This window comes from Alosa pseudoharengus, unplaced genomic scaffold, assembly GCF_046254945.1.
Source record: "Alosa pseudoharengus isolate Yale_2024_CS ecotype anadromous, Long Island Sound unplaced genomic scaffold, YU_APseudo_1.1 YU_APseudo_1.1_scf_7, whole genome shotgun sequence".
Classification (NCBI taxonomy): domain Eukaryota; kingdom Metazoa; phylum Chordata; class Actinopteri; order Clupeiformes; family Clupeidae; genus Alosa; species Alosa pseudoharengus.
Window position 1 is genome coordinate 37,088,217 of NW_027468859.1, and position 17,334 is coordinate 37,105,550.

The window sequence follows — 17,334 nt, forward strand, 5'->3', positions numbered from 1 at the left end:
AAGGGATGCCCGACGGCAGAATCACCACAGAGATCAGAGGAGCAGGTACTCTCTGTCTTTCTCTCTCCCTCCCTCTCCCTCCCTCTCTCTCTCCCTCCCTCTCTCTCTCCCACACCACCTCTACACCTTTATCTCAAAGCTCTCACTCAAAGGTCATTTCCTTTGTGGGCATTGCTGACCCTGGTTACTGTCACTATGGTTTCCCTAGAGCCAGGCTATGTCGTCACCCCTGTCGTCATGGTGCAGGCGGCCGTGACCTTCCTGAATGAGCTCCAGTCCCTTCCAGAGAGGTGAGTCCTGCAGCCAAGTCTGCCTCAGCAGTCTCCCACTCAGAACATTCTCCATGGGTTCTTCAAAAAGTTCACTGTTTTATGCAGAACCCTAGGCATTGAGAGCCGAAAGAATGGCTCCATAACAGCTCTCCATGGCTGAAAAGGGATTTAATGAACAGCATCTCTTTGTAGAGCTTTTCAGTCTCAATTCAATTGTCCTTTTTTAGATTAACATCTAATGAAAAGATTTAGACTGGGCGCATATTCTGAGCACTCGTCTTGGAATCTCTGCTAGCTGCAGATGTCTTCAATCACTCAGGCTCGCGTAGGCATCTGTCTCCCGAAGGCATGTTTCATTTAGACATCAGTTTGGACTGGAACTGTCACGCAGTCATTTACTCAGAAAGCCGACTGGTACATGAAATGATGAAGACCACAAAGAGATGTAAAAATACAGACAAGCTCCAGACACACTCCGAGCAGAATCCCTCCAGACACACTCCGAGCAGAATCCCTCTCCCCTTCTCTACTAACTCAACGTTTCTGGGTCACATTTTCCCCTACACATCAGAAGCCTCCCTCTGGCTGTGTGCTTTCAAGGATAGGTAATGGATGTAGGTAGCCAGATAGATGCTAATTAGACACCTTGATCAGCAAACACCACCGAGACAAAGACAGGTACATATTAAAAGCTGAGACAGGTGGCCAGGATGGAAATGGACGCAAACAAGCTTATTCAGATGCTTTGGAAAATGACTTACCGGTACCTACTTAGTCCTTGTTGAGCCGGGTGGCACATAGGGCGAGGACTAAAGATCTCCATTGGACTCTGTTGTTTGCCTTCTTCTCAATGGTGTTCCAGCTGTAACCTCTCTCCTTCATTTCACCTTCGATGGTTCGTCTCCAGGTTGTTTTGGGTCTCCCTCTTTTGCGTGTCCCTTCTGGGGTCCATCTCAGTGCTATTTTTGTGATGTCATCATGTGGCTCCATGCCCCTAGTCATTCCCCTTCTGTAACAGTCTTGTTTCCATGTCCAAGCACTCTGTTACGCTGTGGAGCTCACCATGTGTTATCTTCTTAGGCTTTGGAAAATTAAATATAATTAAATGCTCATGCTAAAGGGATAGCCCCGGTCTTTGATTATGATAAAATAATTGACTAAATCGTATTCAAAGCCATTGTAAAAGCCATAGGAGGATCTACACTTTGCTATATTAATTCCATGATCCAGCTCTACTGTACGTCCCCTTTCGCCTGCTGTGATGGTCTGATGGGGGTCTGCCATGTCGGCCTTCCATCAACACTAAGAGGTCACAGTCAAAACTCTTTTCTTCGGTGACTCCTCATAGTTGGAGTCATTTACCTGATGTTCTTCATTCTAGCGATAACTTTGGGGTCTTCAAAAAGCGTCTAAAGATTTATTTGTTTAACTTGTTTCTAACTAATACATTTTATGTACAGAGTCGCAGTTTGTATATGGTTATGGTTATTGTTTTGATTCTGTTAATTCTATTTAGTCTAGTAATGTATATTTCTTTTATTTAGGCCATATGACTTTACTATAAACTGTTTTTCTAATGTTAATATAATGATTATTGATGTCATTGTAAGCAGCTTTGCACAAAAGCATCTCCTAAGAACCATAACCATAACCATAAACTTAAAACACTAGGGTTGCTGTGTCTCTGTGTTGCACTGGAAGAACTAAATTTCTTGGTGGGAAATGTTTTATTTATGAATATGTAGTAACAGTTGTAGAAAAGCAATAAGCTGCACAATGCTGTAAGTTCCAGTGATTTTAGAACAATTAAGTGGCTTTTTTTAATCAAATAAAAACCAGTTAACTGTGCAACTGTTAAGTTGATGCAACTATAACTATATAACTATATAAACTATAATAATGCATGTGTAAAGTTGACACAATATCCCCTATCCTAAAAACCATAAAAGCCAGAGGATGGGTTCAGTGAGGATGGTTTATTACTTTATTGCTACAGCACTGTTTACAGACTTGCCACTGTGCACCACTACAGAGCTTCCTATACCTCAGCAGCAGGCCCTGGGCCACTTCAAATGACAACCCAGGGAAGGACCAGAGCGCACAAAAAGCTTTTTGAGACTTCATTTGTGCAAACGACTAATGTTTAAACACTTACCTATACCTATTCCTGTTCCTGTTCCTCACTCCTGATTAGGATCATGGGAATGCTCCTCTATGCTATTATATTCTGTCAGGACCATAATGTTTAATAATATATATATATATATTTTTTTTTTTTTTTTACTTTTTTTTTAATTATTATTATTATTATTATTATTATTAAGAAACATTATGGCCTCCGACTCTCTAGCTAGTGTGCCTCTGAAGGGTTAAGGCAAGATGTTTATTAATGGAACAGCTTGTATGTTCCTCTACACAGCTCCTCATTAGCTCCTAGCCCAGCATCATTAGCTACTAGCCCAGCATCTCAAGGGAGGGAGCCCAACACAGCCAGGTGTGAGGCCCGCATTGGGGCTCTAGTGTAGTACATTATTTTTGTGTCTGTGTCTGTGTCTGTGTGTGTGTGTGTGTGTGGGTGTGTGTGTGTGTGTATGTGTGTGTGTGTGTGTGTGTGTTCCACTTCCCATCATTGGCTGTATGGCTAACCTCTACGCTGTTGCCAGGGGTGGAGTCTTCACGCCCGGTGCTGCCTTTGCGAGGACGTCCCTCATCCGGCGTCTGCAGCGCCACGGCCTCAAGTTCACCGTCACAAACCAGCAGGGGGCGCCCTGAGCGGAGGGCCAGGCCCACGCTGCTCTCCTCTCTCCTGGCTCATGCTGTGTGGTTCATTTCCCCACTCTTTTCCCCTCATCCTCTCATTCTCCCTTCTCCAGTGTGTTTATTTCTCTCTCTCTGATCTTTTTGTACGTGTGAGGCATTTTATTCTCTAGAAGCATACCTGTCTTCTCACCACTGTTACAGCTTTCATAGCGATTGCATTTCTATGTCAGTTTGTCTTTACTTCACACCGAATGTAACTGCCTTCCTACTTCCGTAATTAAAGGCTTTGTCTCTGTGTGTGTGTGTGTGTGTGTGTGTGTATGTGTCCGTGCGTGTTCCACCTGTACATAAATGTGTGTGTGTGTGTGTGTGTGTGTGTGTGTGTGTGTGTGTGTGTCCAAGGACAATACTGAGTGAACTGGCTGGCTATCTGTTTGCTGCCATAATGAGCCAGCTCCGCCAGGCTGTTGACATGTTTACTGTTAGCCTTTCCATCCTGACCGCATGCTCGTTATGACGAGGCTGAGTCTGAAATGTCAACATACTACCCTCTCATAACCCACAGCACAAACATTTAGCACTGAAGGAGAGCTAATCTGGTCTTGGGTATGAGCGAATATGAGTTATGTGGAAGACTCGGATGTTTGGCAGAAAACCTGATTCTGTTTGTTTTGGCTTTGATTTGTTTTACACAATAAGGATTTTTGAAATGAATTTATGCGCGTGACTTGAACATGTTCTTGTGAGTTAGGCGTAGGATGCCAATATTTAGTTCAGTTTCCTGGTCTTGGTGTCACTAAGACCATGGATTCAGTGCCTGGGGAACTGAGGAGCTAAAGTGATTTTTTATCTTATTAGGCTATCATTTTGGTCCTTTAAGTTAAGTTATACATGCAAGCCAATGAATAAACCAAATGCAAAGATCTGATTGATGTGAGGACATATTTCCGTTTGTAAACAGAAACCTCATCTTCTATAATAATGTGATAACAAATCAGTTATCATCATTTACAATCATTGAACCTGTTCCAGTATGCTGTGAATTCTAGTTGAATATTGTACTCTGGGAATTACCCTGATGTCTTGGATTTATTCTATTTTCCCTACAGTTTTAATAAAAGATCTCCACCAGCTGTATTAGTTTGTTTGACTTTGTCTTGGTAAACAACGGAATCAGGGATTTATTCTGATGAATAACAACTGACTATGGAGCTCTTGATCTGGGTTATTAGATGTTATTTGTTTTTTTCCTGTCTTTTTTTTAAACAGAAATAAAGTTGCTTGGATATTGAGATGTATTTTTAGAACTGCTAAATACAGAATCTTTTACAGTATCCCGAGCAACAGAATGATACCTTATTCATCAAGTATCTATTAGCTGTGGTCCTCTTGCAGATCACAGTGAGTTGGATCAGCCTCAGTTCCATTCACTGTTAGACTGTGTGGTACATACTGTACATCTGTGCAAAGAATGCTAGGCGACACAGGGTAGAACTAGCCTTTAGTCAAAGAAGGTGGGGTAACTGACCAGTTCACACGCAGTTCATTTGAACAGTGAGCACCAGTGTCTATTTAAACACACTTACATCTGGGGCTCATGGGTTAGATCAGTGGTCCCCAAACTTTTTCTTCCGAGGGCCAGCTCACTATGCCTGGCCCTAAGAGAGGGCCAGAGACTCTGAGAATATCAGTAACCATAAATAGCTTAATGCTGTGAAGCAGTCTTAGTTGAATATTCCATTACATTTAATCTACTGCAATTTAATACCATTGTTAGCTGTGTTTATGTTGCCATCATGCCATATCAGTGTAAAATGTAGCTCAAATAAAATAATGCTGATAAAAAGACTTTAGCATTCCCAAAAGTGTTGGCAGGGAGTCCCAAAAGTATATTTTATTCAAAATGTGTGAACTCTGAACTCTGTGTCTTTGCATACACAGCTCATGTTGTGAACAAGTAATATCCTACAAATAATTCAAATAACTCAAACTATGACAGTTTTATGAAGTGCTGGCAAAAACATAAATTACCACCATTCTAACTTAACGAGTGAATAAAAAATAGAAATAATTATCCCAGAAAGTCCCAGAAATATGACTTGAATAGAAGTTAGTTATTAACAATTAATTGATAAACTTTTAGAATACTTTGAGCACTGATGCAGTCAGCATAGGCCTCTTACATGTTTGCAGGTAGGCCTACATTTCATTCTGTTTTCAACGGCAAACGCAAAACAGCGCCAAAACAACCACCAGTGGACAAAAAGAGTATTATATGTGTACTGTTAAGACTCGCCATAGAGAATGAATGGGGGAAATTGCGGAGGTCATAGTTTGACGATGGCATACTCCCGTGCGGGCCAGATGCTATATACCACGGACATGATTTGGGGGGCCATCCAAAATGAGGTGGCGGGCCGTAGATTGGGGACCACTGGGTTAGATGATCATTTATCTCATCCTGTAAGAGTATGTGGGCCTCATTATATTTAGATGAGAACAGCATTAACCAGTCATTTGTAACTGGATAGAAACATTACCGTTAGGACATTAAGAGTTAACATAGTTCAGAAAAGGGGCTTTAGTGCAGATGTACAATCAAATAATATCATTTGATATTAACAGATCTAATCTAACAGCCTATTATCTACAGATAATCATGTTATTACAATACTGTAAATATGGATAAGATTCTGCTCAGCAGTCCCAGACGTCATATCCCAATACAGGCTATAAATATAACAGAGTGGACAAATTATGAGTATGACATTTCAGTATTGAGTGTATAAGCTGTCACATAATGTCTTGATCTTGGTGCTGTAGGTAACACTAAAGAACTGTTCCGTGTGCTCCTCAAGCATGAATAAATTTTTGCAACTAACCACTAGATGGTGCTATGTCTCCTACGCGGCAGTGTTTTCTCAACACCCTGAGCTGCGATGGCAATGACAGTAGAGGTCATTCATTGTATGTGCAAGAATGCTGCAGACACTGGGTTGTGTGTGTGTGTGTTAATTAAGATGTCAGGTTTGGCTTGCTTCAGCCCATGTTGAGTAAGGAGAGAAAGAGACAGAGAGAGTGAGAGAGAGAAAGAGACAGAGTGAGAGAGAGAAAGAGACAGAGAGAGTGAGAGAGAGAGAGAGAGAGAGAGGGGCGGTGGAGGTCACTCCAGGCAATAGAGGGATGTTGTCCCTCTCCAAAAATATAGAGGGGGGCGGGGTCGAGGTTGTCGAGCCCCATCAGGCGTGAGGCGGCCTTGGTATGACTCAACCACTTACACCCCCCCACGCACACACACACACACACACACACACGCATCTCCTTCACGTTCCCCCCACACACGCCCGGGGACACAGGCACGACAGTCACATGGGGGTGGTCAGACCGTGTCATGTAATGATATGTGCTTTAAAGACAGACACACACACACACACACACACACACACATGCCCATAAATGCAGACATATATACACACACACACTTATCTTGGGCAGTGTTTGAGCAGATTGGCGAGCGAGTGAGCAGGCACACTAGAGAGAGAGAGAGCACGAGCGAGAGAGAGAGAGAGAGAGAGAGAGAACACATTTCCATTTCAGACTCAGTAAGCCCTGCTTTAAGAAGAGCGAAAAGTAATGAGGAGAGAGAGATTTGGGGAAAGAGGATGAGTTGAGGAGAGGAGAGGAAGAAGAGAGAGATGGAATGAGAGGAAGAGAGGAAGAAGAGAGTGAGAGGAGAGAGAGATGAAATGAGAGGCATGGAGAAATGAGGCAGTGAAAGCAGGACATGCCCCGCCCTTCATCCCCCTTCACTGCTGTGGGACCATGACACAATACAACACCTATGTCTGCCTTCTGTACCTGTACACCCCCCCCTCTCTCTCTCTCTCTCACTCACTCACTCTCACACACACACACACACACACAGTTTCTCTTTCCCTCTATTTTCCCCTCCATCACTTTTGTATCATTCTTCTCACCTCTCTCTTTCTCTCTTTCTCTCTCTCTCACACACACACACACAGTTTCTTTCCCTCTATTTTCCCCTCCATCACTTTTGTATCATTCTTCTCACCTCTCTCTCTCACCTCTCCCTCTCTCTCTCTCTCACACACACACACACATTTTCTCTTTCCCTCTATTTTCTCCTCTATCACTTTTGTATCATTCTTCTCACCTCTCTCTCTCTCTCTCCCTCTCTCTCTCACACACACACACACATTTTCTCTTTCCCTCTATTTTCTCCTCTATCACTTTTGTATCATTCTTCTCACCTCTCTCTCTCACCTCTCTCTCTCTCTCTCTCTCTCTCTCTCCCTCTCTTCCTCTGGCACAGCCCCAGGAGTTAGCAGGTACACCATGTCTACTGCACACAGCTGCATATAGCACAGTGCCGTAGTATGCCACTAATCACACAACACGCCACGCTGCGTAGCGTAGCACGGCACCACCCAACACTAGCATCCTAAAACAGGCACGGCAGCAACATCATACAAAATACAATGCAGCTCAATACAGCTGTGAACCAGTAGCCTTCACAAAAACAAGCACAATTCGGCCCACTGCAGTACAGTATAATACAACACAAGCAAAAGACAAGCCATTACAATGCAACACCATATAAGAGAGCATGAGCCCTTACCATTCTAGCACAGAGCAAAGCACCACTGCATAGACACAGAGCACTACTAAATCTTACAGAGACTTCACTCTGCGCTGTTCGCAGGGATAATATTAACAGCCCAGAATTCCTCACACTCCTCCTCTGAGTCTCATCCCTCTTTTCCTCACTATCTCTCTTCTTCTCTTTCCCTTAGGAGGAGTGCAATCTCTCCATTCTCCCCCCCCCCTCTCTCTCTCTCTTCTGTTGTGCTCTGAATGAGAATGCATCACATCACACCCAGATAGCACTGCAAACCCTTATATAAGCCGGCCACCACCTCCTTTCTACTTCCTCTCCCTCTCTTTCTCTTCATCCCTTTCCTCTCTATCCCCCCCCCCCCCTCTCTCTCTCAGTAACACATCTCCCCCTCCCCCATTCAAGGCCCCCTCACAGAAGCGTGTGCTGCCATTCTGCTGGGATTCCTGAGCCTGTACGCTTCCCCAGATAGCGCAGCACAGCACAGCACAGCACAGCACAGCACAGAGCCGCCAGGGCCAGCCAGACTGACCCAGGCCCAGCTCCTATCATAAACATGTGGACACGGACAGGAGATCAGAGGCGAGGGAAAGGAGGACGGTCAGAGGAGAGGACGAGGGGATAGAATGAAGGCAAGGCGGGGGAGAGAGAAGAGATGAACTGATGAGGGAGGAGGACAGAAGGAGGAAGCAGAAGGGTCAGGACTGGACAGGAAGGGACAGTGTCTTCATGTTAGCATGGTGCTCTGGGCAGTCACTCAGGAGAGAGAGAGAGAGAGAGAGAGGGAGAGAGAGAGGGCAGAGGCAGCAGGCTTCTCCTGTGTTTTGGTTCTCTAATGCCACCTCTCCTCCGCCCCACTCCCCCTCTGCTCTGCTGACTCTACTAAAAGCAGACCCAGCCTGTGTCCGCATGATGGAGGGATGCAGAGAGAAAGATGGGAGAACAAGATGGAGAGTAGGAGAGAATGGCATAGCGGTAACTACCAGGAAAGAAAACAGAAGAACCTGATGTGGGCAGAGGAATGGACAATGGAGGCCAATAGGAAATATGAGCATTATACAAGGGATGGAGGAGAGGAGATTTATGTCATGAAGAGGAAGCAAATAGATGGAGGATTGAGAGAAACAGAGAGAGAGAGAGGGAGAGGGAGAGAGAGAGAGAGTGATCTCCCAGAGGTACGTGGCAACAGATAGCATAGAGCATTTGATATCACTGATCTAAACAGAGAGAGAGAGAAAAGAGGAGGAATAAAACCTAATAAGAAGGGATGCAGAAGAGAGTAGCGGAAGTAGAGAGGAGGAATAGATGTAGGGAAACATCTGCAGGAGAATAAACAAGAGGAGAAGAGAAAAGAGCAGAACGGAGAGGAGGATTAGTGAAGAGCCCGGAAGAAAGGATAGAAGGGGGGATTTATGACAGAAGGAAGAAGGGGAAGATTAGAGGAGTTGAGAATAGCCGGGGCGAAGGAGAGTTCGGAATTCTGGGATAGCGGTGGAACTCTGGGATAGTGGTGGGGGTTTGAAGGAGAGTGTGGAATTCTGGGATAGCGGTGGAACTCTGGGATAGTGGTGGGGGTTTGAAGGAGAGTGTGGAATTCTGGGATAGCAGTGGGGGTTTGAAGTCAGCTATGCTGTCTAGAGGGCATCGTCACCAGACAGCACTCTGTGAAGCAGGCCACATTTAGAGAGTACATTTCCTGTCTGTTTAATTACCACTACCGTCAGCTCCAGCCAAGAGCCTCCTATCACCCAGCCTCCCAGAGAGGAGAGAGAGAGAGAAAGATGGAGGGAGAGAGAATAGAGAGAGAACGAGTGGGTTAGTGAGTGGGAGAGTGAAAAATGAGTCTGGAACGAAAAACAGAGTGATATAAAATGGCAAGATAAATAGACAAGACTTTTACACTCAGACTTTCTCCTTTTGATCATGAAGACAATTTAATATTTAAACACAATGTAGAAACTCTGTGGCAGCATCCACAGCCTCATATAAGCATTGTATCTGTATGGTGCTTATGAAATCTATACAGGACATTGAAGTAGCTTTTAGCAGCAAGTGTTCAGCATCTGTGCTTTGTGTGAGTGTTATCTTTAGGATTGGATGTACTATGGGATATAATAATAACCCTAATTTAACCTTTGGGTGCCCTTAAGACTGTCTAGAGGATTGATTTGTTATAAGCGATATTGTTATCACTCATTATTTAGCATATCATATCATTCCTTGACCACATTTGCTTTACCACAATAGTTGTTTAATGCTTTGGTTGCATAACTAACTTGTTGATCATCATTTTCAGACTGAATCATTTTCAGAAAAAAAAAAAACAGGCTAAATGCATTTGAGAGTACCCACACCCACACACACCAATCTATTGCCCTCATGTTACATTCCCACATAGCCTAGTCACACCTAGTCATCACGCAGTTTCCAGACAGCCCCAACCCCCCCCCCCCCAACAGAAAAGAACTTCTGAGAGGGGCGACTGATGTCACCCTATGTGACTGTGCCCTCATGAGGATGAAAGAGTGTCTGTGAGCTCACCCTGTTATTCGTGATGAGGGTACTGGGTGGGCACCACGCAGTCACGATGGCAGCGCTGCATGCTACTGCCACAGGGCCACCATAGTCACGATGTAGTGATATAAAAAACCTTAGGCCAGTCTCATACTGTACATTTAGATCAGCTCTGATAGGATTGTTCACATTTTGATAATATTAAAGTATAAGACAAGTGTTTTGTCTAAACACAGCAAATTGTCTGATGGTGGTGTCTGAGGAAACCTTGGCTGTCTGTCTACTGTTGATGTTTCTCGTGTTATATAGCAGTTCCTAATTACTGCTGCCCTGGATACCAAAGCTCCTGAACTATAAATACACACAGAGGTACAGTATATGCCAGTATGTTTGGGAAAGAGGAGAGAAACAGTATGTTTGGGAAAGAGGAGAGAAACAAACATCGGAAGAACAGAGGGCATGAGAGGAAGCAGGATGCTCGAAGCTCTATTTCTCTTTCTTTCTCTGTCTCTCTCACCCTCTTTCTCTCTCTCTCTTCTCTCCCTCTCCCTCTCTCTCTCTCTCCCTGGCTGGAGCTGATATTTTTATTATGTGATGAATTATAAATATGGCTTGGGCTCACGCCGGGCTGCTTGCATCATATTGCAGCACTTGTTCTCTCTGATCTGTGTTTTTTCTCAACCTCTCTTCCGCGCGAGCGGCTCGGCTACACTGCTCCCAGTCGCTACCTGGATCCAAACAGGAACTAAAACAAAGGACTGGGCTTGTCCTTGATTAAAGTCTCGCTAATTGCCAGATTTATCTTTAAAGTATACCACTTGAGAAAGTTACAATTCCAGTTAATCATACATTTGACATAAGGTTAATCATAAGGTAATAAAAAAAGCACTTATGCTCCGTAAGATCTTAAGTTATGCTTCAGGCAGTTGTATGGTATAAAAAATAAGCCACAAATGAAATACTAATCTACTAGCATATGATTAGACCTATTCCCTTAAGTCAAAGCAGAGGTTACAGTGAAGGGGTGGAAACTGCTAGCTGTATAGATAAAGACAGTTGGGATGTTTACTACCTTTCGTGAGGTCGGCTGAGGCTGTCGTCACTGGGACATTAAAGCAGACAGCTGGAGAGACAACAGCGCGGCTTTGTTTTTGTGCCTAAGGTAAAAAGCAGAAGGCTGTCTCTTTGCATAGACCTTTGCTTGGGTGTCTCTTCCTCATAACATGAAGCTATCTTAGGCATTTTATCCATGCTCTACACCTGTCGAGAATCACAAAGGATTCTTCTCCACAACAGGATGGACATATTCTAAAGACATCTTTGATGTGGTTATAACATACTGTTGGCTTTAAAATGGACCTCTAGTGGCATGCCTTTACGGTGGAAGGTATATTTTCCTGCAGTCTAAACTCTCTGGTTAACATTGATACAATATGCATTAGTGATCTTGAGCATAATGTTACAATGGAACTGTATACACGGTTAGGTGGTTTCCCAGTGGGAAAATGAGACGGATGCATTGCTTTTAGTTCCTAGTATATGAACCTTGAGACTTCAGCTTCTGCTCGTAAACAAATCTACACAGTTCCCGAATTCCATGAGTCAGCCATGTTGGGCCTGCCTAGGAAGTGACTTCACAGTCTGTGTACTATTGAGTGAACAGCACTGATGTATACATATTACGTTACTATATGAGATGTAAACCTACACATCATCTCGGTAATATATACACATAATGGGTAGGGGAAAAAAAAACTATTATTGTGGCTTGCTGTGTAATGCAAGCTTTATCAGTGTTACAAGATATCTGGAATTGGGCAGAGTTGTGGATTGACCTCATTCTCAAATAATATTTAATGCATGGGGGTGTATGGCTAGGATGGGGCAGTGTTACAGAGCGAATGTGCACCCATTTGGTACTATACCCCAAAGGCTAGAATGTGTTTAACACAGCCAGGGCTAAAACCGAAATAGTCAGCCTAATATGACAAAAAGACAACCCACAGCAAGTAGGGGTTTATTACTTTTAATCAATTCAGCTACCTACAAAATGTCAACCACTTTCACAGACTGACAGGATACAGAGGGAGGTTTAATATTACATGCGTCGAAGACATCAATCTCACAGCTTAACCTATGTGTCATCCAGGTAAGGTATGTATTTGTCTTCTTATACCAACTATTCAACATTTCAGCGATTTGGTGTGCATAGCTCTAAGTACAGAAGCAACAAAAACCCTTTGTTTGATTTTTTGTTACAGATTATTATAGATGTATTTTTTACCAATAACAAACCACATGGGGAGAATAAACTAACAGGATACAGTCTTATAAAAGTAAGGTCTCTCAGAAATATGCACCTTTGCTTTACATTGCAAACGTTTATTTATTTTCATTTTTTTCAGAGCATCCAAAACCTATGTTACAGTAAACAGCCAGTCCCCATCCTGCACGTATTCAACATCTTTCATTGAACTGCATATTCATTAAGAAAACAGTTTTTTTTTTGCGGTACAACCTCAACATTTTATTTCATTTTATTTCAGCTTAACCTTATCCCCCCCAAGATCATTGTGCATTATTTTACAACAATGGTCACAGTCTGTAAAGATAATATTGACAGAAAGAGTGGCACTATTGCAAACTTGCAGGAATATGGAGACGTTCAACTGTGTCCTAATACTGAGCATGCGTTTGTCAATTTTCGCTACTGTCATGTGTTCATTTTTTTCAAGATTTTTTTTGTTCAAACAAGTTTTTATTTATAAGACTAAAATCTACCATTGCTCATGCAGAAACGCACAATTCACATCACTTGGAATGCAATGTCTATTACGGCTACAGACTCTAGTTGCACATTGTCTAAACAGTAACTGATGTGTGTTGATGAGGATAATGAACCAAAGACAGCAATCGATTTTAAGTGCTTTTTCTGAAGTCATATCGGTAAGTTGATCATCTTTTCCCCTCCTTAATTTGTCATGACAACATCAAAATAAGGATCATGACAGTAGCTTCGTGGAATGACACAGTTTACTAAGACGATACTGATATACTGGAAAAAGAAACAAAACAAAAACGCCTTGTAGAGCATTCCTAATATAGTTTTCATCCAGCAAAGAGTACATATCATATATATGTATATATATACTTGTGATAATATAATATATAGATATATATGATAAAGAGAATAAAAACTTCACAAGTGAGCTAGAGCCATCAAGATAGCACTATATACAACCTTTGGAAAAAATGATACAGAGTATAAGAAATCATTTTTACGAGGACAATCATTGAAAAAGCAGACAGACAACACACAGAACAACATTTACAATGGGGGGAGGTGATATGTGCATGTGTGCAAACCGAGAAGGTTAATACCATGATAAAAGCATGTTTGCGCTTTCCCACAAACTGCGCTGTTAGTAAAAGCCCCGGGTCTGGGAACTTAGCCACTGCCAAGCATCTTTGTGGCGCGCTGGTTGGCTTCATCAATCCGGGTTTTGTTGGAATCAGCCTAAGGGAGAGAAAACAGCAGTATGACGTTACCTGAATCGGAACACTGAACACGCAGCATTTTTTGTTTATGGTATTATCGCTTGTTTTGCTGATCAAGAAGGTCTTAGTTTTGCATGTCTATGCACGAATTTGTAAATATCACTGATTATCAGCCAGTTTCCTGTACATTCCTGGTCTAGGCTAGACAAAAAGCTTTTTTTCAAACAAGATTTAAAGTTTTCTTTTTGTCTAGGACTAGGCTTAATCCATGTATGTGAAACCGGCCCAATATGTTTAATCTACTGGAGCTCCCCTGCCATTGTTGAGTGTGTTTCTTAATTCTTGATTCTAAAACATTCTACAGTCAGAAAAATGTTGTCAAGTTGTTTGGAGATTCCATGATGACCTAAGAATATGCTGCCTTGTCCACAAGGAAATCAATGCATAAAATCACAAGTTAACATCACTTCCGGGATTCCTTGGGTCTGGAGATTAAGTGCCCATACCTTCTCCATGATCCTGTCAATCTGGCGATTCTGGGTGTCAATCTCGTTGCCCATGTCCAGAGCCATGTGACGCAGGTTGCCGATGATGCCGCCCACCTGCTCCAGATTCTCATCCATCTCGTTCTCTCGGGCGTCATCTGTTACCCTGCACATGCACACACACACACACACAGACAGGCTCCATAACCCGGGCGCCACGCCAGAGGACACACACAGCAGACATGTAAACAAGTACACACTATGCGCTAATACACAGACACACACACACACACAGCAGACATGTAAACAAGTACACACTATGCGCTAATACACACACACACACACACACAGCAGACATGTAAACAAGTACACACTATGCGCTAATACACACACACACACACACACACACACACACTCAATCTATCTCATACACTCACTCTCACACTCTTCACAGACACACACCCTATCTGTCAGCAGACATACGTTCACACATACACACACACACACACACACACACACAAAGGCATACACACACGAGGGAAGTCAACACATCCTCCCTACACCTCCAAGTTGCTTATGTAAGATCAGCAAGAGAGGTCCCATAGTTTCACTCATCTCAACTGCTTTGCCTCTTACACCTGTTCGCTCCCAACCCTGTAATGCCCTTCGACTTCCAGACAAATCCCCTCTGGACCTCAGCGGTGTACCTCCAACTCTCATACACACACACACACACACACACACACACACATTGGGATCTTGCTGACCTGGTCCCATGGCACCAGGGACCAGAGCCAGTGTCCAGCTCACCTCACCAGCTGTCTGACTCAGCACGCAGTGAGCCTTTCAACTGCCCCCAGCACAGCCATTCTGCTCCTTGGCACAAACCTTGAGTTGCCCTTCCACCTCTATTACCCTTCATCACCTGAGCAGATTCTACTCCCATCTTCACGAAGAGGACACAGTCTAGACTCTTTTGTTCTATGATTCCTCGTTGGTGGACTGCTTTGCCCAATGCTTTACATTGTAGTGATAGTTTTGGGATCGGATTTCTGTAATCTGATTTGTGTAAAAATCTGTATTCTGATTTCCGTAAAAAAAATCTGATTCCTGTAATCTGTTTACCTTGTATATAACGTATTTATTCCTACTAGCAGCCTGCATATGCTCTTTGTCTCTCGGTCTCTAGCTTCACGTCCGTTCGTCTCGTGTCCTCCCGAGCCCATCCCCATCCCCCACCTGCCCCGAGACAGCCCCTGCCCTCACCTGCGGATGAAGCCTCCGCTGATGGCCATCTGTTCGCGCTCGTCTACCACGCGGGCGGGCTGGCTGTTCACCACTCCGTCTTGGTTGTTGCCCCAGGCCTTGCTTGCTCCGCTCTTCATCCTGTGCGGAGACGCGGGGAGAGAGAGTGAGCGGGCGTGCCGGACCACGGCCGGACGCTTCCGTGCTGGCTCACTCGTTTGTTCTCTCAGCGTTTCCTCTTTTTTTTTTTTTTTTTTTACATTTCACATTCGCCCACACGGAAGCCATTTCTTCATTACAGACAAACACAGACAGTGGGGTAGGAAAAAAAAGGATACGACACATCCCCAACAAAAACGACAGGAAGCAAACGGTTAGACTAGCAGAGAGATGCAGACCAGGGATGGGGGAGGTCATTCTCTTATTAACACCTGTTCTTCACATGCTGCCTTCCGCGATGGACACACAACACATGGAGACAAGCCCTGTTGCCCTGTCTCACGCTCCTATCCTTGACTGCTGAATGATAACTGTATACTCTCGGACGTGGTCATCCCACTATGGCCAAGTTGTTACTCAGATCGTTTTCATCCTCTCCGTTCTTCTCTTTCTCATCCCTCCCCCTCTATCCCTCCATTCTCTCTCTCATCCCTCCCCCTCTATCCCTCCATTCTCTCTCTCATCCCTTCCTCGCCTTGCTGTGATTCCCCTATGTAATGGAACGATCTCCCACACGTTAACTGGGACATGCACCGACTGAGACAATGACAGATAACATACAGGACAGGCTTCGGCAGACAGACAACACAGAGCAACAGGACTACCATACCGGTGAAAGACAAGTAGAAATAAACTGTGAACGAAAAAAAAAACAACGAGAGAACGTCTTATCCCAGAGTGCCCGGTTTGCCCTACCTTGTCTTTACATTTCCAATCTCCTTGCATGAGATTATAATTACAGATACGTCTGAGATTTTATTACTACCATAACCTGGGAAACATAACTTTGAAGATTAACTGTGAAAGCACTATGGAGAAAAATGCTGCATTTTCTCTCTAAGTAGCAGCCATTTTGGTGAGCCTCGTATCTGAAATGGACTCCCTCCCTCCTTGTCAGCTCAGCCGGCTGTTTGTTGTTGATAGTCTCTCAGTGCCACTGGGCCCTATCTCCTCCTCATGGCCGGTAATAGAGAGACTGCACTCCTTAGGATGCCTGAGGAGTTTTCCACTCTTGATTGGCTGGAAAGACAGGGCAGAATACCAAATAGGCTCCCCAGCTTTGGGAATCAGGTGTGCCGGCGCTAATTTATGTCCCTTCATCTGTCTGCAGAAGGGTCTGCTGGATGGTTGCCCCTCTCCACGCCTTCAGGGAAACTCTAGAGTGCAACTCAGAGAGTTGGTTCTAAAGTCTTCAAAATGGAGGAGGCTTTTTCATATAATTTTCTCCTCTCTTTCAGTCTAAATTGGGCCGACATGCGAAAGAACTGGCATTCCTCTGGAGTTCACCCTCCATGTGCATGGCTAACCTTGAATCCTGGGTAATCATAACTCATGCTTTTGTTATAGGGAGAGAGAGCAGTCTGAGATTTTATTTGAAGCATCGGACTGAGGGAATGTTTCCTTCGATCTTTCTCTCCCCTCCCCCTGGGCATCAACTAGTATAGTGCCAAGCTCATCTCGAGCAAATGTGGCTCTACAGTAAATACACTGGCGGCTAAAAGCTCAGCTGTGACATGCCTATCAGTTGCCCAAGGCGCTTCACCAAATAACAACCCCCTATATTCTCTCATTACATCTCAAGAAAAATCCGCTACGAGCATCTAGATTCGCTTCAGCGTTGCAAATATTGGTTCAAATGAAGCAAAAATGAAATGTCTCTGGCGCAGTTCTTTTTTTATTTGCATGCTGTCGAAAGGCCTCATGT

General features: G+C 43.8%; 2 protein-coding genes across 2 annotated transcripts in view; one reads left to right on the top strand and one right to left on the bottom strand.

Moving 5' to 3' along the window:
- Positions 1–3,154, top strand: part of LOC143109693 (saccharopine dehydrogenase-like oxidoreductase) — a 12,952-nt gene extending 9,798 nt beyond the window's left edge. The window contains exons 10-12 of the mRNA XM_076272495.1: positions 1–45; positions 209–290; positions 2,936–3,154. The exon at positions 1–45 is cut by the window's left edge and continues 67 nt beyond it. Coding sequence (XP_076128610.1) covers positions 1–45; positions 209–290; positions 2,936–3,044 — 236 coding nt within the window. The 3' untranslated portion in view covers positions 3,045–3,154. The remainder of the gene's footprint in view (positions 46–208; positions 291–2,935) is intronic.
- A 10,245-nt stretch (positions 3,155–13,399) lies between these two features.
- Positions 13,400–17,334, bottom strand: part of snap25a (synaptosome associated protein 25a) — a 29,045-nt gene continuing 25,110 nt past the window's right edge. The window contains exons 6-8 of the mRNA XM_076272184.1: positions 15,432–15,551; positions 14,187–14,331; positions 13,400–13,699 (exon numbers count right to left, since the gene is read on the bottom strand). Of these exons, the coding sequence (XP_076128299.1) occupies positions 13,631–13,699; positions 14,187–14,331; positions 15,432–15,551 (334 nt within the window). The 3' untranslated portion in view covers positions 13,400–13,630. The remainder of the gene's footprint in view (positions 13,700–14,186; positions 14,332–15,431; positions 15,552–17,334) is intronic.